This window comes from Copadichromis virginalis, linkage group LG18 (assembly GCF_057382275.1).
Source record: "Copadichromis virginalis isolate Kocher_CV1m ecotype Utaka linkage group LG18, C_Virginalis_male_GT1.1, whole genome shotgun sequence".
In the NCBI taxonomy this organism is placed as follows: domain Eukaryota; kingdom Metazoa; phylum Chordata; class Actinopteri; order Cichliformes; family Cichlidae; genus Copadichromis; species Copadichromis virginalis.
Genome location: NC_140635.1, coordinates 1,906,936 through 1,929,844, shown reverse-complemented (window position 1 = coordinate 1,929,844; position 22,909 = coordinate 1,906,936). Strand labels below are relative to the sequence as shown.

Below are 22,909 nucleotides of genomic sequence, written 5' to 3'. Positions count from 1 at the left end.
TGGAGGGCTACGACCGCGTTCTCTGGCGTTCGCCTTTTTTGAACTTGTTGTGCCGGCTTTGTTCCTTCTCTTCAGTTGTCATCAGAGTTTTTCTCAGCAGGAATGATAAAAACAACGAGACCCCGTCAGCCCTCCTCCTCACACTCAGCTCCGCTTTCACAACAAATATTCAAAGAATTTCTTTTCACATAATGAAACCAGTTCTGTTTGTCGAGCCTCGTTCGGCCCGTGTGCGTCGGCCGCCTCCTCTCGCGTCGCTTCACATTCCTCTGAATAAATTAACAGTATCAGTGAAACTCTGAGCCACCAGCTCGCCCCGCTGCCGCTGCTCAAACCACGACCACGGCGCCAGGATTCAACCTGCTGTCACCTGCCCGATCGGCTCGGATGTCGTTCGCTTTGTTTCTGTCGTGAGGAATGTCGGGGCAGATTTAAGACGTTTGGAACGAGTGTCGGATAATAAACAGCTGGTCCACACACTCAGTTACACGTATTATTTCTATTACAGGTAATCAAAGCTGAAGTTTTGATCGTTTTGTCACATTTCGCAGACCTTAAACGTTCTTGCTTCATCAGACCTCCTGAAGCTGTGGCTTCATTAACAGTGTGGAGCATCAGGTCATCTTCACCTGCAGAGCTCAAACTGGGATCATTTAAAAGCAGTCCTGAGCCGCAGCTTGTATCTTTGAATTCAGGTGTTTTCAGTCTGGATGCCACAGGTGTACGAGATCCAGCTCCGTGAACTCGAGCGTGGGCTGCAACAGGACGCCACCGCGGTGCAGCGTTTGTGCTGATGTCAGAGCGGCAGCGACTCTGCTGAGTCGTGTTTAGGGACATTGATGCAGTTTAATGCATGAAAGTCGCTGCCGCTCTGCTGACGCTCTGCTGACTCAGTAGCTGCAGAATTCATCCTTTGACTTTAACATCAGCACAGACACGGTGAGCCGGGAGCTTCCTGGTACTTCCTGGCAGCTCAGCCTCTGAACGCTGCGCCGTCTTCACCTGATTTTTAACTCAAATGTTTCTGGATTTGAAAACATTTGCTGCTCTGTTATTTGGTAAGCTTCTTTAAAGTCCCGTTGCTGTTCTGAGCTCTACATTATTGTTTGCGACACTTTAATTTCAGATCAGCTCGAATGTAAAGCGTGAATTTGTGGCTGACTTCAGATTTGTTTCCACAGCTCTTAATTCCAAGTTCTGGAATAAACCTTTAGTCTGAATAAATGTTATTTTGTTTCGTCCTATTATTGCAAACTCCTGTTACAAACAGTCGAATCTGACCTGGGGTCAGTCGTCTTCCCGTGCTGCGAGGACGCCGCCCTCATTAAACTCCAGAGTGACAGAATCACAGTTACAGCCTCGATCAGAGCGAGCGAGGCGCCTGTGGAGACGCGTGGTCTCTGCTGCCACGAAGCATCTCTGTAGGTCTTTCATAACGCCGCCTCCTGCAAGGTCAAAGGTCAAACTCTCTAAAAACAAAACTGCAGGAAACAGTGGCGTGCTCCTTTAAAGGGAGCTCCCGTCATGCTGCGTGCATCCTCAGATGGGAGTCGTCTTCGGGAAATTTGGGACACAATGATCTAATCATAGCAGGAGCGGGGACAGCTGGAGCGCCGCGATTTAGGCTAACGTTAATAATGACGAGCAGCCGAGCGCACGGAGCCGGAAGAAACGTGAGAGCCGCCGAGCACCAGGCGCCCGCAGTAAGGAGACGTCAGCGTACCTCCAGATCTGAGAGGCTGAAGTCGTGTTTGCACACTGAGTGTGACTCAGGCTGGCCGTTATAGTAACCATCATCAATGAGCTCGTTAATACGCTTTAACTAGCAGGTCATTACTGAGCACTAATAACAATGAAACTGAGGTCACTCAGAGGTCACTTTGATCTTTATTGTTGTCCCTGATGACGAGCGGCTCTGCATTGGAGCAACAAGTGCATCATGGGACGGACGCTGACGACTCCGAGCAGTGAATGACTGTAAGCTGTGATAATGGTTGCCATGGTGCTGCAGCCACACAGGTTTTTGTTTTTTAAACTGTCCTCACACAGGAAGTGATGACAGACCGCAGGCAGAAGAGACTGGGCGGGGCTCGCCCGGTTTCTCAAGATGACATCATGTGTTGTGAATGAACTCGGAGATAAGAGGAAGAATCCTGACCTCAGGTGTCACCAGATTTGTTGCTGAGGTGACTACAGGACTGGCTGAGGTCACACCTCTGCATTACTGAGGACTGACAACGTCCCGCTGACTGTCAGCTGATGCTTCACACTTAAATATATATCATTTATTTTAGAGAAACGAGCTGGAAAACATTTATTTGCTGATTAAGTCAGAGGACTGTGAGTCAGGAGAGCGAGGGCCACAGCCTTCTCAACCTTTGTCATGTGCACTTGGTTTCTAACGACCTGGTTAGAAATAATGGTCGGTTTGATAAAATACAGGTTTAGTCGATCTTATTTTTTCCTACAGTCGAGCTCTTGTTCTTTTCCACACACTCGCTGTAGTCTCAGTCCAGTGTAATAACCCTGGAGCAGGTTTTACTCCCAGCATGCTCCGAGAGCTGGTTTTAAAGTTCAACCACGATCTGAAAGCTAAAGTCGGTTCTGCTTCAGATCTCAGCGTGGAGGTTTTAATGCATCATCATTTCTAAATACATGTTTACCTTTAATGTCTAAATGATTCTGACTCTCACCTGTCCTCCGCCATCACGCATCCTGCCTGCAGTCTGGGCGTGACCTCTGACACGGAGCTTTGATTTGACATTCAAATCACCAACGGGCCGCAGCCATGTTTTCTCCAGGAACATGAGCCTCCATCATGTGGACTCTGACACAGCCCCACCTCAGCTACTCTGCACAGACTTCCTGTTACATACAGGGCTTTAACCCGCCCACATCACACACTCATGTACACCTGACGACCCAAGCTGCAGGACAGGGATGCAATGATCGGGACCAAAGAACCAAAAGGTGATTAAAGTGCCGCGCTGCGACAGCCCGTTACCTTGCTGGCACGCTCGCTGCGTTAGGTTAACACTTGTTAGGAAGCTTTTATTGCACCATAACAGTAACACAGCATGTCGTTAACTGCCTGCTCCACTCAGTGTGCGAGGAGCTGCATCGCTGCGAGCCGAGAGCAGAGGAAGGACAGACGACATGAACACATAACAGAGAGGTTTTGGCTTTCCATCCATCCATTCGCTTCCGCTTGTCCTTCTCAGGGTCGCGGGGGGCGCTGGAGCCTATCCCAGCTGTCATAGGGCAAGAGGCGGGGTACACCCTGGACAGGTCGCCAGTCTGTCGCAGGGCCAACACACAGGGACAGACAACCATTCATGCTCACATTCACACCTAGTGACAATTTGGATTATCCAATTAACCTATCCCCACAAGCTGCATGTCTTTGGACGGTGGGAGGAAGCCGGAGTACCCGGAGAGAACCCACGCAAACACGGGGAGAACATGCAAACTCCACACAGAAAGACCCCGGCCTGATGTTGGAATTGAACTCAGGACCTTCTTGCTGTGCGGCAACAGTGCTAACCACCGTGCCACCGTGCTGTTTTGGCTTTCCTCCAGAGCAAAACCCACAGAGCTGACATAAAAACTGTTTAGTGCTTATATGCACAGTCATCCCTTCAAAGACGTCTGAGGCAGAAACACCCAGCAGTTCTCATCACCTCAGTCCTGCTGACTGTCAGGATCTTACTAAAAGACACTCGAGCTTAAATTCAAATTCTGGGGCCTGAGAAATCAGAAATGTGTTCTCCTGAATAATCATCACAACGTTGTCATCATTGTTCACATCTTCGTCGTCACTTCTTTGTGCCGTTTGTGTTTGAAAGCGCTGTATAAAGAAAGTTTATGACTGCACCTGTTAAAGCTCAGAGCTGAACGTCTCTTTTCTTTCATGTCTGAATAAAATTCAGACCAGCAGCAGCTCGACTGATCCATCAGCTGAACACGTTCACCTCTGATGGTGATCGATAACTTATCGATAACTGATGCCAGGCTGCTGATCGGAGAAACTAACTTCTCCTCTCGGTCCGACTCCTCGCGGAGCCTGAAGCTGCAGCTCTGCAGGCAAACTTCAACCGAACACGCGCCCGAACGCAGCCGGCGGAGAGCGCTCCGGAGGCGGGCAGCAGACCGAGCTTCTCCCGGTGTCTGCCCGACCTCCGGAGGTCCGACCGGAGGGTTAGAGAGAGACACTCACCCGGAAAGTCCATCACAACCGCGATAACTCTAAAGTCATGTCCTCACTCAGTCCGGACGGTCTCACTCCGTCAGCAAACAGCAGCTCAGCGCACACTTCCCCCGCACCTTCACAATAAAGGTCCGAACCAGGAAACTGCGCTGTCAGCGAAGCGCTCGGCCTTCAGTATAAAACTGTGATAACATCATTTACAACCCACGGCTCTCTAACACAACGAGCCAGCATTTAAAGCAGCTTGTTGGCAGTTTTATTTTCGTGGCTCTCTCTTGCTATTTGTGTCCCGTTACACAACGAGCTCAACAAGTTAAATTCAAACCTCACAAAACAACAACAAAAGCTTCTCGGAGGCTTTTATGATGGAGACATAAATAAAAAAAGGTGATGTTTAGATGTTAAACCTGCTTAGAGAGCAGTTGGAGAGTGTTTGCAGACACTCGCCAACCCTCATGACCAGCAGTTACATCACATCCAGTGTGGTGGACAGCCCCTTTATAATCTGCCACGTCCAGCGGGAGGAAAAATTAACCGTTAGAGTGAAAAAAACAAACAAGTATCAGTGCATTCAGTTTAAATATCAGTGGCCGAGGACACGTCAAAGAACAGATAAATCTGAATGATGCAAATATAAATGGTGTTTTTCAGATTTGTAGTTTTGCTGCTGATGGACTGAACTGATCTGACTTGAATGATTTAAGTCTGTGTGAACACGACAGAGTCACATGTAGCCTGAGGGAGCACTTTTAATATCAGCAGCATTTGTTTTATTGAGGAATTTATGGACTGAATCCAGACTTGTGTCACAGACTTTTACTTTGAAGGTGAGTTTGGAGCAGGAGGTGGTGGTTTTATTGTGGTGGAGCAGACAGGTGGAGAGCAGACAGGAATGCAGCAGATCCAGAGATGAAGCGAGACGAGATCAGCCTGAAACAACAACGAGGAGCGAAGACAAAAACCCGTTTTGGAGACTTTTGCAGCAGCTGAACAGAGAGCGCGGCAAAGAGTGGCGAGAGCTTTAAAAACAGCCCCAAACAAAAGAGCCTGTGTGGGACCCACGCGGAGAGACAGGCACACTGAAAAGCACTCCGAGAGCTCAGGTTAAAGGTCTGGCTTCAAACACATGAAGGAGAACCGTGCCGTTAACTCAGTACGAAGACGTTTCACAATCATGTCTTTGTGCGTGTGTAATAAGACACGTGTAATAATGTATCTATAATATACAAGTACACGGGGAACAGGAAGTGCAATGGTTCCCGTACGGCCACTCTGAAAAAATTCCCGTGCATTTGTACTGAGACGGGACGGAGCAGAGGAGAAGGTGTCGCCGGACTTCCTGGGATTTCTGAAAATGTGTTGTGTGACTTCCAGCTCGTACTCCGGTTGGCTGAGAGAAGTGAAAATCTCAGAGCTGTGAAACGATTCAAAAGCAGCCCGACAGCGATCACGTGACCAGAGAGACGACCCTTCAGCAGTCATGTCTTTACTAACACTGATTGGTCGAATGGATCCAACCAATGTTGAGTGAGTCTGCCACACACAGTATGAAACTCATCATTCAGCCTCAGTCAGACGGTTAAACCATAAATCTGTACTACAGTAGTCCAGCTTACCTAAACCCAGTATTACTCCAGTTAAACCAGTGCTGCTTTTATTTGACAGCCTGGATTCCAGTCCCGTGACCCTCAAAACTGACCGACTGACCTTTAACTACAGACTCTCCTGCTGTGACCACCTGCAGCCTGACAGGAAGTCACCTGCACAGGTGAGCGAAGGCGTGACCTGAGGCCTGGGGCTACGTTCACAAACAGATCATCTGCTGCGATCAGGCCGCGGCCCAGGAAGAACCTCAGCTGGACGCTCCTGTGTCACAGCGAGGAAGAGGAGGAGGAGGAGGCTGCAGAGCTGAGACACTTAATGAGCACACAGTCAGCACTGTAATTAGACTGTACCGAAGACAGAGGACTACAATTATATCTCAGCTCTGTCACTGCTGCTCGGCCTTCAGTTTGCAAACAACAAGCAAAAAGAAGCATAGGAGGAAGAGGAGGAGGAGGAGGAGAATAAAACAGGGTTTAATTTCCTGATTTAGTATTTTGCTTCACGCCCTGGTTTTAAGTCTCAGAGAGCGTCGGGTGTTTCAAAACATCCAGTGAACTCAGAGAAAGGGTCAGAAATGTTTGATTCAAAAACGCTCTGGACACAGTCTGAACAGTAAAGACGAATCAGTTTGACTCCAGACTGAATTCAGCTAAAAACACAGAACAAATAAATCTAACAGCACTGGAACAGGATACAGACAAAGATCGCTCATCGTATTAATCCTGAACAGTCTACACCTGCGAATAAATCCACTTTAAATCCAGCATGAAATACAGGAAAATTCTAGTGTGAAACCAGTGACTCATCAAGCACAATTTCCAGTATTTCCAGTATAACTTATTAAACTGCCTCAGACCTTTAAAATCAAACATTCAACCCAGTATTAAACCGCAGATTCAGTATTAACAGCCAACAGACACTGGTTTCATCCCCAGTAACAAACACATCATCCAGCCATAATCCAGCTTTAATCCAGATCTGCCAGTAACTACAACAAAATGGTTTTTGCAGATAAAACCAGTTGTAACCCAGAATTATAAACCCAGTTAAACCAGTATAAACTCAGGGTGAGTCTGCTCTGGACCATCAATAAAAACCAGGAAACTCCAGTGTTAAACCAACGATTGCCCAGTATAAATGTTGCCCAGTATAAATGTTGCCCAGTATAAATGTTGCCCAGTATAAATGTTGCCCAGTATAAATGCTGTATTGACTGTAAACACAGGAACATTTTCAATGACATCAGTTTGAATGAAGCATTAAACCCAGAAAATTCCATCATTAGATCCTGTAAATTTCCAGTATGAAACCAGTATAAATCTGATATTGTACCCAAGCTAAAAACCAGTGTTACATTCCCACCAGTAGCCTGGTATTAAACCAGTTAAGCTTTTTTTCAAACAAGTATTTACACCAGTATCCACACACTCACTTGCCTGATTTAATACCAGAATAATCCCAGTAGAGATCCAGTTCATACTGGTTGTTAGGGGCCTGTTTTGTGGGGGCAGACCGGCCACATTAACATATAAATAACCTCCCCCCTGTGAGGGGCCGGTGGGTGGTGGGGGATTAAGGAGGTCATTGAATGAATGGGCTCCTGTGTGGCTGAATGACGGGTGAGGGTCAGCGTGGGGGTGAGCTTGGGGGGGGGGGGCTTCTATCAGTCCTCTAGCTGATCAATAAACTCATCAATGCGGGTAACTCCGAGTCAAAGCTTTTTAAACTGTCGGCGTGTTGTTTCCCGACAGCCTCGCGGACCCCTGCAGCTCTGGGTGGGAATCCCCTCAGCCCGGGCGTCGGGGGCAGCGGGGGTCACCCGCGTTCCTTCAGACGGACGGACACTGGACGCTTTGTCCTCAGGCATTCCTCGGTCAGAGGCGACGTTCCCACACAGAGCCGCAAAATTACAGGCTGCACCCGAACGCCTCATTACAGCAGACAAACATCCACCTGAGAGACGCAGCGCGCCGACACGTCACAGGAGCCAGAGCTGCAATCACAGGTTACACACAAACCTCCCAAACTGCACACAAAAACTCTCACGCCTCAGACAGCTGTGAACATCTGGCAGCTGAAACATCCACCAGCAGAAATTCACCAGAAATGCTCCACGACTGGTTTCTAACTTCAAACTTGTGTAGGAGACATCATGAAAATATTCGCTTTTTCTTTTAGATGCAAACAAAGTGAATAAAATCAAGACTTTTTTATATTTTACACTTTTAAATCTTATATTTAAAATATATATGAATCCTTAATTTAGTAGAAAAATCTTTAATACAATGATTGTTATGATGCCGACAAACGTCATGAAAACAGGATCACTAAAAATCAAATAACCAGTATGAAACCAAGGATAGAACCGAGTTTATGGGTAAAACCAGTTTCAAACCCACATAAATCCCAGACTGACACCATCAGGGCCCAGCTTCATACAAACCACCACAACAACCAGTATGAATCCAGCTTCTAAGCAAATATCGTCCCAGTAGTCTCCAGTATAAATATATTTCTCCAGTCTAGTTAACCCAGTATAACGTCACAGTTAAACCAATATAGGATTAGTGTTTAACCCAGTATTAAAGTCAAACCACAGGTCGCCGTGACGCCGAAAACGCCAACAAGCACAAAAGCTCGACGCTAAAATAATTTTTATCTGTTTTATAGTTTTTAATCACACACACACACGCACACACGTGCACGCGCACACACACACACGCGCGCGCGCACACACGCGCACGTGCACACGTGCACGCGCGCACACACACACACACAGAGCTCTGAAGAGTCCAGGATGAAGCTTCCTCTTCATGTGACATCACATGACGCAGGTTTCTGTCTGTGATCACATGACCGTGAACATCGTCACAGAGATACTCAAACCCTCCTCATCACAGCCGTTCTTTTGTTTTCACTCTAATCCTCCTGATGACAGCAGGGTTTGGCCTCACACACACACACACACACACACACACACACACACACACACACACACACACACACACACACACACACACACACACACCTGGTATTACATAACCAGCTCTGATCTTACCGAGCATGGCGGTGGCGCCCTCTGCCTGGAACTCCGGGAACTGTCCCTCTGAGGGGACGCTGACCGTCCTGCGGAGGCTGCGAGCCTTCGCAGAGTCTGTGGGGCTCTCCTGAGCGTCACCTGGAACCTGAGGGGGAGGAAGAGGAGGAGAGGGAAGTCAGAGAGTGTGTCGTGGAGAGGTCACGACCTGTGGGAGCTGCTCAGTTTTACCTCATCATCCTTGTTGAGCAGGATGAGCTGGGTGTCGGTCAGGATGCAGAACTTCCTGTCCCAGGAGCCGCTGTTGGTGTACGGGCTCTGACCGCAGGAGAAACGGTGAGCCGGAGGACCTTTAACATCTGGAAACAGAAGTAGCTCAAATCAGAGGAAGATTTCTGCCAGTCAGGCGCGACAGACGCAGGACAGACGACTTTATTACGATTAGTGGCGTCAAACACATCAGAAAGATGGAGAGATAACATGAGAATAATTTGAGCAAAGAATTGTTCCCGTTCTACTTTCCTCACGTAAAACAAAGAAAGGCCTCCAGTCGTTTCATAGAATTTAAATAACAATTTAAAAAAAAACCATTAAGATAACTGTTTTTATTGGCAAAAATAATTATTTTAAATATCTATATAGATCTCTCTCTCTCCATATATATCTCTGTTTCAGTTTAATATTTTTTATATTAAAATTCCAGAGTTGAAACACTAAATTCTTTATTAATCCAGAAATAATCCAGCATTCAAATCTATATTAATCTCAGTCAAATCCACTGAAAGTCTAATATCAGCACAGAAGGTCTGAAGCTGTCCCCACAACCCGGATAAGAGGTAGAAAACGATGGATGGGTGGATAAATGTGCAGGTTGCAGTCAGACTGAAGCCTGCAGAGCTCTGGCTGCTCCTGCAGGGGGCGCTGTGGATCTAAACTTCCCAGCCTGCTCTCAGCTCCAGCAGAGGAGAGGAGGAAGAAGGGCAAATAAAAACGAAAGTGATGTGAGGCATCAGCTGACTCAGCAGAGGTCAGAGGTCACGTCACTGTGTATTAAAGGGGAAGTCTTCACACTCCAGCTGCTCAGCTCTGATTTCTCACTTTTACTTTCAGCCAATCAGCTGTTGGTTTGTTGTTAAATTATTAATAAGAAGAAAAAAAGTTCCCACGATGATGTAAGCATCACGAACACAGCTCTGCGCTGCAGGCTGACGGGCTCGTTCACTGAAGCAGTCGTTATTATGTTACTGTTGTTACATGAAGATTGTGCTCATGTGCTGACGCAGGTTCATCACAGCCTGAGAAACTTTCTTCTAGGGAAACAGATTTCACAACCTGACACAATCAACCTCATCAACCTTCAGACGGGACTGAAAGATGCATTTTTCTGTGGAGGGTAAAAGCAGAGCAGAGGGGTGTGTGTGTGTGTGTGTGTGTGTGTGTGTGTGTGTGTGTGTGTGTGTGTGTGTGTGTGTGTGAAGAGGTGGACAACGCTGTGTGTGCCGGCGTCTGTTCGAGTAAACAGACAGTGCTGTCACTGCGCCTAATTGTGCTGGGATCATTCAGTGTTTGTGTGGCTCTGCAAGCAAACACACACACACACACACACACACACACACACACACACACACACAGTATCTAGGCTGTGGCTTTGTTCTGTTTAATTCACTTGTTCGTGTTTATTGTTTTTGTAAATATTTAATATTTTTAACAGCTCGAGATGTTCCACATTTTTTATAGTTTCTTCCCTTTCAGGTTAAATTTACAGCTGCAGAGAAAAGGGAAGACAAGCAGACGTTATCAACTTCCACATTCTTCAAAACTCAGCATGGTGGAAATAAAAAGCAGAAATCTACAGTCTGGCTCTTAGCGTCACCTCTTTAAGTCCTTCACCGTCTAAAGATTAGGATCAAGTTTCCTAGAATCTGCTTTCAGCTCTGTTCCTCCTCATATTCCATCAGGTATACCACAAGGTTCAAGTTTAGGCCCCCTGCTGTTTTTAATTAATGACTTTACTTGAAGATACATCATTAAATAAACGTCCTCTTGTAACTAAACAACCTAAATTAGCTTAAAACTAATTAAAAAAAGAACTAAACCCAAAGTTTGTCTGTTATTTACACTCACACACTGCAAATACACAAAAAGTTCATTAAGGATTTTATTTCGTAGGATAATTATCAACATAATTAAGAATAAACCAAACAAATGTGTTATTTGGGTCGATTTATCTGGAACTGTGAAACCAGACCGGTCTTCATCTGTGAATCTGTAACTTTATTAACACAAAAGCTCCATCACAATCTTGCAAACACACTCGGGTCACTCTGAGGTGGAGGTCTGTGGAGGTACCCTGCACCACCTTTGTGTCTGGGCTCCGAGCAGAAGGTGGAGAACACCGAGGATGCCGTGCTGCTGCAGAAAGCAGCTGAGCAGCTACATTTTCAGCAGACTATTTCTGGCTGCATACTAAATCACCCACGTCACGCTCGGGCCTCCAAAGCCCCCGAGACGGCGAGGGGACGCACACCTGCTTCTGCTCAGAGCCGCCGAGCGAGAGAGCGGCGAGCACGAACAGAAGGATAATTGGATGTTTCTGTCTCGTCCTGTCCACGAGGGACTCCAGCTCGGATAATTAGCTGATCTCAGGTCTGCTGCCACTGATGAGACATGTGGACGCCTCAGAGGGCCGAACAAAGACAGGAAGCAGAGATGGGACGCCGCCGCACGCCGGCCTTACATAACAACACGAACCTGCCTGAACCGCCACGGAGATGCTCGGCCAGGAGAGGAGGAGGAGGAGGAGAGAGACAAAGCTCGTCTGCTTTAAACCCCACACAGCTCCACACAGCTCCACCCATCAGAGACCAGCGGAGCTTCAGATGTTTGTTTTCGTGCTTCTTGCAGGGAAATCACTCCTCCCCAGTTTCTATCTGACATGCTCCACATATATTCACAATTCTCTCACAACTGATTATTATTATTAACTTTTAATCATGAGGCTCGTTAAATTTGAAGAAGTAACTTCAACTTCAAGGGCTAAAAAAGTGAAACTCCAAAAGCTGCACCTGCTCTGAGGTGTACAAGCGAGTCATGCCTCAGAGGCTCCGACGTTAAAACATCCAACTTTACAGCTTTGAACATGTTCGGTGTTCGGCTACAAAAAGCTTTTTGTGTCATCAGCTGTGCGTGGGGCAGAGTCATCACTGTACACGTTTTCATATCGCCATATCTGCTGAGATTAGCAGCTAACCGCCGCCATAACTCATCTGGCAGGATTCCAGGAAACGAGAACCTGAAGCTGCTCGTGTGACGAAGACTGAAAGCAGCCGGAGACATCGGACTTCTGCACTCCGTCACGAGTGGAGACGACTTATTCGGTCTCCGTCTGTGAAACTGCGCTGCGGTCTTTGTGAGGTGGCGGTCCACAGGAAGTCCCCCCCCTCTGTTGCCGCCTGCCTCCCTGCCTGCGTGATGGATTAAGCTTCTATATTTGCCGAGCGGCTGGATGATCCAGGCCCGGTGAAAAGGTCAGAACCGGCCGGCGGGATGACGAGCTCACCAGAGAGTGAAAACGATTTGTCTGCTGCTACCGGACACGCCGCAATCTGCAGAGCGTTAATCAGCTGATGAGCCAAACAGGCCGCGTGATGGTCTGATGAACTCTTCTTATAAAGCGATTCGATGTCGGCGGCGAGGCGCGTCCGACTGCGAAGTGAGATGTTGGATCTCCGTCATCCATGCGCTCCACTCACACGCAAAGCGGATGCGTGTCGGGCTGAACTGCTCTGTGCACTTTGGGTCATGGATTCCAGCTTTTTATGGCCAACGTCTGAGCCGAACATGAGCTTCTTCACCTCTGAGTCACAGCTGAGGCCAGGATACACCTGTCCCACTCCAGCTGCAGACACACTGACACGACGACTCATTTATTTGCAGATAAAAGTCTTCTGATGCTCATCACAGAAATATCAGAAACTGAAACATAAAAAACTCGACCTGGGTTCACACAGCAGGTGGACACGCTCCAAAACTCACGGTCTAAAACACCGAACAGGTCTCCCCTCACCGCTCACAGACGTTCATTCCCACTGTGTTCAAATCACTCGTATCAACTGCTCACGTGCCCATGAGCACAGCACCTGCAGTGGTCACAACGAGGCAAGAGCAAAATAAACTTTGTGTTTGTGTGTGAGAGTGTGTATTCGTATCTTTGTGGGGACCAAAATCCACGTCCCCACAAATTTAGAGACATTTTTGAGACACAAAATGTGGTTTGAGTAACAGGTTACAGTTGTTATGGTCAGAGAAAGTATGTCAATCAGATGTCCCCACAAGATAGGACATCCCAACGTGTGTGTGTGTGTGTGTGTGTGTGTGTGTGTGTGTGTGTGTGTGTGTGTGTGTGTGTGTGTGTGTGTGTGTGTGTGTGTGTGTGTGTGTGTGGACAGGTGGTGGACTCTCAGACATTCCCAGTGGAGGTTTGGCCGGAGTCAGGTTTCTCCACACACACACACACACACCCTGGGCGTGCCCGTGACGCTCTCAGTGTGTTTGTGTTTACATGAGTATATCTGGACTCGCTCTAATTGTTTTTTCACACGGTTATTTTCGTGCTGCCGACTGACGGAGGCTGAAACTCCACCTGCCAGAAACCCGACCCCGCAAACCGAACACCTGCACGCCGCCCAAAAATGCGGACCAATGAGAAGTTAGACAGGTGAAGTTAGCGCGTCACAAAAACATACATGTGTGACTAAAACCAGTTTCTCCCCAAATCGTTCAAAAACAGATCAACGAAAGTCTCAAAGTCAAACTCAGGGAATAAGAATCCTGCTGTGTTGTTCCCAAAGTCGTGTCTAACACCTGCCGGGACACCACAGCTCCCACACACACACACACACACACACACGCACACACACACAGGCCGCTTTGTCTGTCAACCTGTAGCAGCAGGCAGGCCCAGTTGCTATAGCAGCCGGTAAACACGGACGCTTTCCTCCAATCATACTGCGGTGACATCACACTGCTGCTTTATCAAGATGGGACGGTCCAACAGGAAGTCGGGAGGTGAAACCAAAAAGAGAACAGAGAGGGGTGTGTCACCGAGACTGACCCAGGCTGCAGATAACGCACACAGATCAATACCAGCACACACTTCCTGTTCTGATCAGACGTGGAGGTCAGAGGTGAAAGGCTGCACTTTGACACCTAAAGGTTCAACTCCTCCTCAGATGTTGCACAAACTTAATTCAACTGTTTCCTGACTTAAATAAAGGTAATCGAATATATCACTTAACGAAGACACGGAACTCTTCAGATTACAAATGTTCTGAGAGACCTGTGCTTGCCCCGATGTTGATGTGACACACATATAATCAACTCTGTGCAGCTTTGCCGCAGTTCTGGAAAACGTGATTATGGAGGGAGAACATGCGTCCTCCTTACATCAGGGAAGCAGCACAAACCAGTGATGGAGAAGTAAACAAGAGAATATTTGTTATATTTGCATGATGATAAAATATTTGCTGCTCCAGCAGCTGTTCAGGCTTGATGGGAAGATTTGTTGGACATGCAGTCAGAGGGGTTTACCCTGTGCAGACCTGAGCTCCCCCCGTGTGGCGCCTCCTTCAGCAGCAGCACTCTGTGTGGCGTTATCAGCCTCTCGCATCACTGTGGAGGGAGTTGGCCCACTCTTCGTTACAGCGCTGATTCAGTTCATTGAGGTTTGCAGGTATTTGTTTATGCACAGCTCTCTGAAGCTTCACAGCATTAAAGTCAGGCCGAGGTCTGATTGCAGCAGCTTGGATCAGATCATTGTTCATGGTCCACTCAGAAAAACAAACCATCATCCCTCCACCACTGTGCTTAGAGTTGGTCTGAGGTCTTTGACATGCTGGTTTTGTGTGTTATGGACGAACGTCTGCACTTTGGTCTCATCTGTCACGTTTGCTGAAGCCGTGTGGTTCGATCAGCTTTGCAAAGCTAAGCTGTGAAGATTGTATCCCACCAGAAGGCTCCAGGGCTGCACACTGACAAATGCTCTGCTCTTATAGCAGAGATCAGTCAATGTGTTTGATCACGAGCACCTGGCTGACCCTCCTAAGTCCTAACAGTGAGGGTGGAGTTTTTCACGGGAGTGCAGAGATCCTGGTGAAAACTGATCACGTGATCGGATAAGACGAGGAAAGCAAAGCAGAAAATTCACAGGAATAAGAGCAGAATTTATTTTTGGCGTGCTGATGGGAGAGAGGAGATTAAACGTGTCGCTGGAAGTCGATAAAATAAAAATGAAGATAATTCATTTAATAAGGTACGGCCAGCTCCTCCCCTTCCTGAGGAATCGCTCCAGCAGATGGAGCCGTGCGTTTGATTCGGCACACATTTTACTCCAGAAGCTCCCATTTATCCGAGGTTGGGATCGGCACATGGAGGACACCGACCTGTGACCAGTGAGGTTGAACCATGCGGTCAACTAGCTGTGCACACCCCAACATGACCAACACATCAAGCATAACCGCCGCAGTCGTCTTCTGACAGAAGACCATAACGACTCTGAGCCGAGCGACAGCCGATCCAAACACGGCATCGCAGTATCTCTCATTAGCCAACCTGCAGATAGCAGCGTTTGTCTGCTTGTGACGCACAGTTGGAAACCGTGCTTTGGTATTTCTCTGCAGGCAGCTGTTCAGCCGTTAAACCCAGAGGAGCCATCGGCAGCTCTGAGGTGTTAAACAGGCTGCAGGGGAGCTTTTGTCCGAGGGAGGAAATTACAGCAATTAGCAGCCTGGACAGAGAAACAGTGTTTTTATAAAGCTGCCCTCCGTCCAGGCGGGAGGAGGAAAAAACCGTCGAGGTTGTGGACGTCTGCGGGGAGACGTTAAAGCTGCAAGTGTGAGAAATAAACGTGTTTTCATGATCGATGAGGGGACAAACTGAAGTATCTTTGAAAAGTTTCCAAAACTCGGATTTATGTAAATATATCATGACACCTCCTGGACACTAGGTGGCGATGGTGTTTCCACACCTAACCAATCACAGACAGAGCTGGAGCTAATAAATGTCAATATAAACAAGGTGACAAATTTAAACTCTGGCCTGATGGTGGCGCTATGAGTTGAGGATCAGTACTTTCACGTGTCTAAACCTTCCTGATTTAACAACTTCCCTTCGTGTACATGGACGTTGTGTAAAATTAAAGGTTCACTTTATAGTTTATGGCTGTAAGAGCTGCCGTGAGACTGACGTAATAAAACAAAGGGCTGTTAGAAATATCAGTGCGCTCATTTTGGGGAATTTACTGCAGGATCTGTACACTAACACTTCCAGGGACGGGACATGAAGCCGCTGTGCTGTGTTGTGAGTTCAAGCTGTAAAAATGTGCCGGATGAGCCGAAGCTCGCTCTGCTGCAGGTCCTCCTGATGTCATCGCTGCTCTCTGGAGAGGACGCAGACAGCACTCCGCTCAGCAGCACAGAAACGTCAACACGAGTCTGCTAACAGCTCCTCACGCCGCGTACAGGGACGGTCTGGAGGTCATTTTTATGACATTTTACTTCAGCAGAAACTGAACTGTGCTGCAGCTCCTCGCTGCATTTAAACCTGCAAAAACAGCCGCGCGAGAGCAGCGAGCACAGCCCAAACAGGCCGCCCGAGGCCCACCAACCAGCCACATCGCTGGCTGAAAATACTGATCGCCTGGTTAAAGTGAAGCTTTCTGCTGGGAAACTTTGGGTCCAGTTATTCGTGTGGATGCCACCTAAACACACGTACCAACCCCCAACCTCCCCCACCCACTCCGAGGGACACGGTGAAGTTCCGCTCTGCTGATCGGGGAAAGCTGCAGTTTTCCTGCTCAATCATGTCGAGTTCATTTTATTTTATTGGTTTGTGGAAAATGAATCAGCTAAATCTGATTCTCTCACATCTCATTATGTGTGAAGCTCCAGCCTGCTGGCCCCTCACACTGTTCCTGCTGCTGCTCTGATAATGAATAAATAGTCTGAGTCTCCAATCAATCATTAATCGATGGTTTTTTGTTATCGCTTGTACTCGACGCGTCCTGGCAGCAGCGACGGCGGCTCTTTGATGCTCAGCCTGAAGTGAAGGCGGCTGGTTTAATATTTAAACGTGCTGACTTCAGCTGTACTCTGCTGCATTTGCATCTGCAAAGCAGATTCTCTCTCTCTGCTGTCAATCATGGCGGCAGCCTGCACAGAGGGGGGCGGTCTGAAGGGGTCAAAGGTGAGCGGCAATGTCGCTTCCCATCACCCGAGGGAGCAGCAGAGGAGCTCCCGAAGGACTGAAGGAGGTTTGCTGTGTTCACACAGGCGCTGCAGCACACGTGGAAACGTCCGGTACGACAGCTTTGTTTAACCCACCGGTTCTTGTGATGTCACGAGATGCCGATGAGCGCAGCTGTCACATGTCCTGTGGGAGGGGTGGAAAGTATCCTGACCTCATTCAACTGTGCGGTGTCCACGTAAGAGCCGCAAGATTAGCTGGATTTTGATTTCAGTCGCAATTTTAGTTTCCAGCAGAAAACAAATTATTAAAAATAAAAAAATCACTTTTCACCGCAAAGCTTTTTTTAATTTCCCGTGTTATAAATCAAGCGCACCCTCTGACACCTCCGTAAACACTCAAACTCAGTCGCTGGTCAGTTCAGCTCACAGCTAACGTTTGTGTAAAGTGTCAAATACTCGATCTGATGAAGAAAAGCCCGGGCACGAGTCCATCACGGGTATCGGCCTCGCAAACGAGTGAACAGCAGATCAGAGATCGATAACCCTCAAAGGAGGTCCTGCAGACCTCGACAGGAAGAGGACTGCTCACAGTACGAGACACAGATGTGAGAACAGAAAAGAATAATCCATCAATATTTTCCAGTCTCTGATCCTAAAAATCACATTTGCTTTGATATTGGATGGCCGCTAACTTTCTGCTTCTTAATTCAGATAAAACTGAGGTTATTGTACTCGGCCCTGAAAATCTTAGAAATATGGTATCTAAGCAGATTCTTACTCTGGATGGCATTACCTTGGCCTCCAGTAACTCTGTGAGGAACCTTGGAGTCATTTTTGACCAGGACATGTCCTTCAACGCACATATTAAACAAATATGTAAGACTGCGTTCTTCCATTTGCGCAACATCTCTAAAGTTAGAAATATCCTGTCTCAGAGTGACGCTGAAAAACTAGTTCATGCATTTATTACTTCCAGGCTGGACGACTGTAATTCATTATTATCAGGAAGTCCTAAAAACTCCCTGAAAAGCCTTCAGATGATCCAAAATGCTGCAGCAAGAGTGCTGACAGGGACTAGAAAGAGAGCAGATTTCTCCTGTTTTGGCTTCCTGTTAAATCCAGGATTGAATTCAAAATCCTGCTCCTCACATACAAGGTCTTAAATAATCAGGCCCCATCTTATCTTAATGACCTTGTAGTACCATATCACCCTATTAGAGCACTTCGCTCTCGCTCTGCAGGCCTACTTGTTGTTCCTAGAGTATTTAAAAGTAGAATGGGAGGGAGAGCCTTCAGTTTTCAGGCCCCTCTTCTGTGGAACCAGCTTCCAGTTTGGATTCAGGAGACAGACACTATCTCTACTTTCAAGATTAGGCTTCAAACTTTCCTTTTTGCTAAAGCATATAGTTAGGGCTGGACCAGGTGACCCTGAATCCTCCCTTAGTTATGCTGCAATAGACGTAGGCTGCCGGGGGATTCCCATGATGCATTGAGTTTTTCCTTTCCAGTCACCTTTCTCACTCACTATGTGTTAACAGACCTCTCTGCATTGAATCATATCTGTTATTCACCTCTGTCTCTCTTCCACAGCATGTCTTTATCCTGTCTTCCTTCTCTCACCCCAACCAATCGCAGCAGATGGCCCCGCCCCTCCCTGAGCCTGGTTCTGCTGGAGGTTTCTTCCTGTTAAAAGGGAGTTTTTCCTTCCCACTGTCGCCAAAGTACTTGCTCATAGGGGGTCATATGATTGTTGGGCTTTTCTCTGTATCTACTGTACAATATAAAGCGCCTTGAGGTGACTGTTGTTGTGATTTGGCGCTGTATAAATAAAATTGAATTGAATATTCAGCAGTCTGGTTAAAAAAAAAAATCTTTCCCCTTAAAAAGGGTTTATCCTGCCAAACGCCTGTGGACCCGGAGCAGGACGGCGCCGTCACACAGTCCAGTCTGGAGGGTTCTGGCTGCAACACAAAACAACCTGTTTTCAGACGCATTCATGTGGGAGCCTCCACGTTCCCACCGCCGCTATTCGGAGCACCGAAAGGTTAATGAGCTCAGGGCTGCTTTTGTTACCCAGAAGCTTTTATTGTGGAGGGCCAATTTACATACAAAAGGAAGACACACACACACACACACACACACACACACACACACACACACACACACACGTGTTGTTCTGTCAGTGTGAGGACCTTCGCTAACATAACGCATCAGTTGGACCTTCAGTTTAGCTTTAAGGATGGAAGTGCTGTCTGAACTTCCTGTCCACACAGGGTCACATGATCACAAACCTCCTCCCTGAACCTGACCAGCGTTGACTCTGCCTCATCACACTTTTCTGTATCTGTGCCTTGATGTACTGGTTATGTTAGATAACGTCTAGTAAGAGACTGAGCTGAGAGACTGATAAAGAGTCTGTGGCGCTACAGTCTGTGCTCACGTGCACGAGGTCCAAACACCAAACAGTGTTAGGCATAAAAACACTGGGTTAGGGTTGAAAAACGGAGAGTCAGGTGAGGCAGACCCAATAAGACTGCTTCATTTAATCTCTGGGAATGAGGACGAGCTGAGCTGGCTCTGAAGCCAGCCACACACACACACACACACACACACACACACCTCATTGAGTATGCAGGAGCTGTCCTGGCCTCAAACACACACACAGGGTTTCTGTAGGATGCCGTGAGCCAGAACACCACCACACATATCCTGCCTCAGCCACACACACACACACACACACACACACACAGAGAGAAAAGAGCCTGATTCACCCTCCCAGTTCTCACACTCAGTTTCCATGTGAAAATGAACAGCTACTGCTAAGTGGGGTCTAATTAACCCAACTCTGTGTGTGTGTGTGTGTGTGTGTGTGTGTGTGTGTGTGTGTGTGTGTGTGTGTGTGTGTGTTTACAGAAGTGAGAGCTCTGTGGTTTTGATTACCCAGCATGCTCTGGGCATGCTGGAAACTTTCACACTGTGTCTGTTTACAGCCGCTTCTGTTCACGCAGACACATTTACTGCAGTCCTGAAACTGTGTACAAATACTTCACTGTGCTCCACGCTGTACGGCTCTGTGTGCTCTTCATTACTGCTGAGTCACAGCAGAATCAAACACAGTGACTTGAGGCTTTCTGCAGATTAAAGTTAAGCAACTACTTCAAAGTCTCAGGCAGAACAAACTGACAGATCATAAAGTAGAGGGAAAAAGTTTTCACAATAAAGACCTGGGTTAGTTTCTTGTTTGCAGTCATGTCGTGTTGACTAACCCTGCTGGCACGGCTGGTGGGGCATCGCCGCTCTGAGCGACCACACGACGGTGTAGAAACCAGAAGCTCTGCGTGCTGAACCTGCCCGAGCGTTCACATGTTTTTAAGAAATACACCGAGCTGGCTGTACATCTGTGGGTGAACCACAGCAGGAACTAATACGCACACTTTTCTACAGCCTCCAGAGCATTGTAGGAGCTGTAGTTTATAGTTTGACACAAGACTGAAAGTAAAAGGAAGAACAGCCTGCAGCAGGCTGCTGACCTGTGCAGGTGTGCCCCGCCTCTCGCCCTGTGACGGGCTCTAGGGCACGGCGACCCTGAAGAGTATATCTGGTGAACTGAAGTTTTGAGCCAGGGTCAGATTACCACTCATCACAACCGCATGTGGGACCGGCTCAGACCGGATTTTAAAACTGATTTTAGGCCAAGTTTTAAAACTTGTTCATGACTGATTTTACACTGGTTCCCAGTTTGAATCAAGACTGGTTTAAAACCTGCTCTGGAACTGAATTTGGACTGTAGCCTGGGCTTGTTTTAGGTCTAATTTAGCACTGCTTTGAAACTGGATTCAAACTTGATTTTGGGATTGAGTTCAGACTGGTTTTAAACCACTTACGGGCTTAAATGTTTTGGACTTTGGACTTTTTAGAAACGTTTTACGGTAGATTTGAGACTGGGATGGAGCAGGTGATGAGTAAAGAAACCTAAGCCCAAACCCAGGCTGTGGGGTCTGCTTTAAAACTAGTTCCACACTTGATTTCAGTTTAGTTTAGAACTGGTTTTAAACTTATTGCAGACCAGTTTCTGGGCATAGTATTGGACTGATTTTAGGAGCACTCTAAGGTTGCTTTGAGCATCATGTCAGTAACCAGGTCAGGACCTGATTAGAAAGAGTTCAGAGAGAATTGTTAAGTTTTCGTCAGTACTGAGGTAAAAATCTGACAGTTTTCTGTACATCTGTGGGTAAAACCACAAGCAGGAACTTCTGATACCCAGTTCATGCTACAGTTCTACATTCCCCAAAGCATTATGGGAACTTGAGTTAATAATTTGAAGCAGGTTTAGAAGTAAAGCAAATGAGGCCTCTGCAGGCTGAGATGTGTTCTGCTTCTGAGCTCCCACCAGTGCTCCCAGCACATTAGCAGCTTCTGTTTCTGACTCTGCTCTCACACCAGTTTCCCATAAACCACCAGCTCAGACAGATTAAATTAAATCTTTTTCTACATCCCTGATCAGCTCTCCTCCTCCTCCTCCTCGATGCTGTGTTCAAATTTCCGGCGAGGCTGAACGCTCCGATGAACGTGGCATGCCGGGGACGCTGGGAGCTCACAGATAACACGCATCATCTCCGTTTCAGGATGATGGATGACGACAGAAATATATGCGTCTATCAAACAGGTCGGACTCTGGCGAAGCAGAGACACGATGCCCAAAGGCACACATTAATCTGACACGGTCACCAGAACGGTGTACCACAACAGATCCCATTTCCCTCATAACACAAGCTTTCAGTGAGAGAGAGGTCAGAGGTCACAGACAGGAGGTGGAATAAAATCTGTGATAAGGAACCTCTGGAGTCAGAAAATATTCGAGTTCACACATCGATACTATGAGAAGGTCCCAACCCTGAATCCTTTTATCAGTAAGCTCACAGGAACATGTATGTGCATGTCTTTAAGCTCACGGTGAACTCAGATCAGCTGCTTTGTGTTTTTTACATCACGTGTTTTGAGCAGCGTTTCAGTCCCTCATGCGCCTGAGCATGAAATATTTACTCTGCATGTGCAGTCTGTGAAACGTGCAGCATCTGATTTAAAAGGACAGCCTGAGCTCTGATGGTAAACAAGAGCCGGCGAGGTGAGGAGATCCGGCACGCTGCCAAAGATCCAAACCTGCACAGCAGTAAGGAGACCAAGGATAAAGCAGACCCGGTTCTGCTCGGTGCACCTGTGCACAGGTTAGCGCGACTTTCATTACTTCCTGGTTTCATTCGCCCTGAAATTATTTATAATTCAGGCCCGAACAAACTGGACTCCAGGACTGCTTCACACTTGGCTGGTTTAAATCTTGAATTTGGACTGAGATGGATTTTTGCAATGACTCGTTTCTGATTTCAGAATCGGGTCTGTTTTTTCCCTGATGTTCAAAAGCTGCTTCTGCGTACATACATGGGTATTTTATTGTGTTTTCTGAATTTCTATAGACTTCGTCATTCAAAGATCTCTGTGGCTCTGATATCAGCCAAAGAAAATTAATTCAGACAATTATTCATATTCAGAGGAGCTGTGTTGGAGAACTAATGGGACTTGATGCAGCAGCGAGTTCTGCATGAAAACACACATTTATTATCTGCAGGCTCTAAATGTTTCCTCATGTGAGGTTGTAGTGGAAACTGCAATTAGCATGACTTAACCTTCAGACTGGCTGCCTGTCTGAGCTTTACACACTCTGCATGAATGTAAATGTTTGGTGAAGCAGCTGCAGACAGATTTCCAGCCTTCAATCAGGAGCAGGAGCAGGAGGAGGAGGAGGAGGAAACCTCTCTGAGA

General features: G+C 47.2%; 1 protein-coding gene across 6 annotated transcripts in view; it reads right to left on the bottom strand.

Annotated features, from left to right (window-relative positions):
* The window catches only part of rasal2 (RAS protein activator like 2), a 60,185-nt gene that overhangs the window by 25,164 nt on the left and 12,112 nt on the right, over positions 1-22,909 (bottom strand). For 4 of the 6 annotated variants that reach the window (XM_085440180.1, XM_085440179.1, XM_085440178.1 and 1 more), the window contains exons 2-3: positions 9,081-9,208; positions 8,871-8,997 (exon numbers count right to left, since the gene is read on the bottom strand). In XM_085440180.1, coding sequence (XP_085296306.1) covers positions 8,871-8,997; positions 9,081-9,208 — 255 coding nt within the window. Of the gene's footprint in view, positions 1-4,216; positions 4,311-8,870; positions 8,998-9,080; positions 9,209-22,909 lie in introns of those variants that run through there. The other 2 variants (XM_085440181.1, XM_085440182.1) reach the window with 2 other exon arrangements.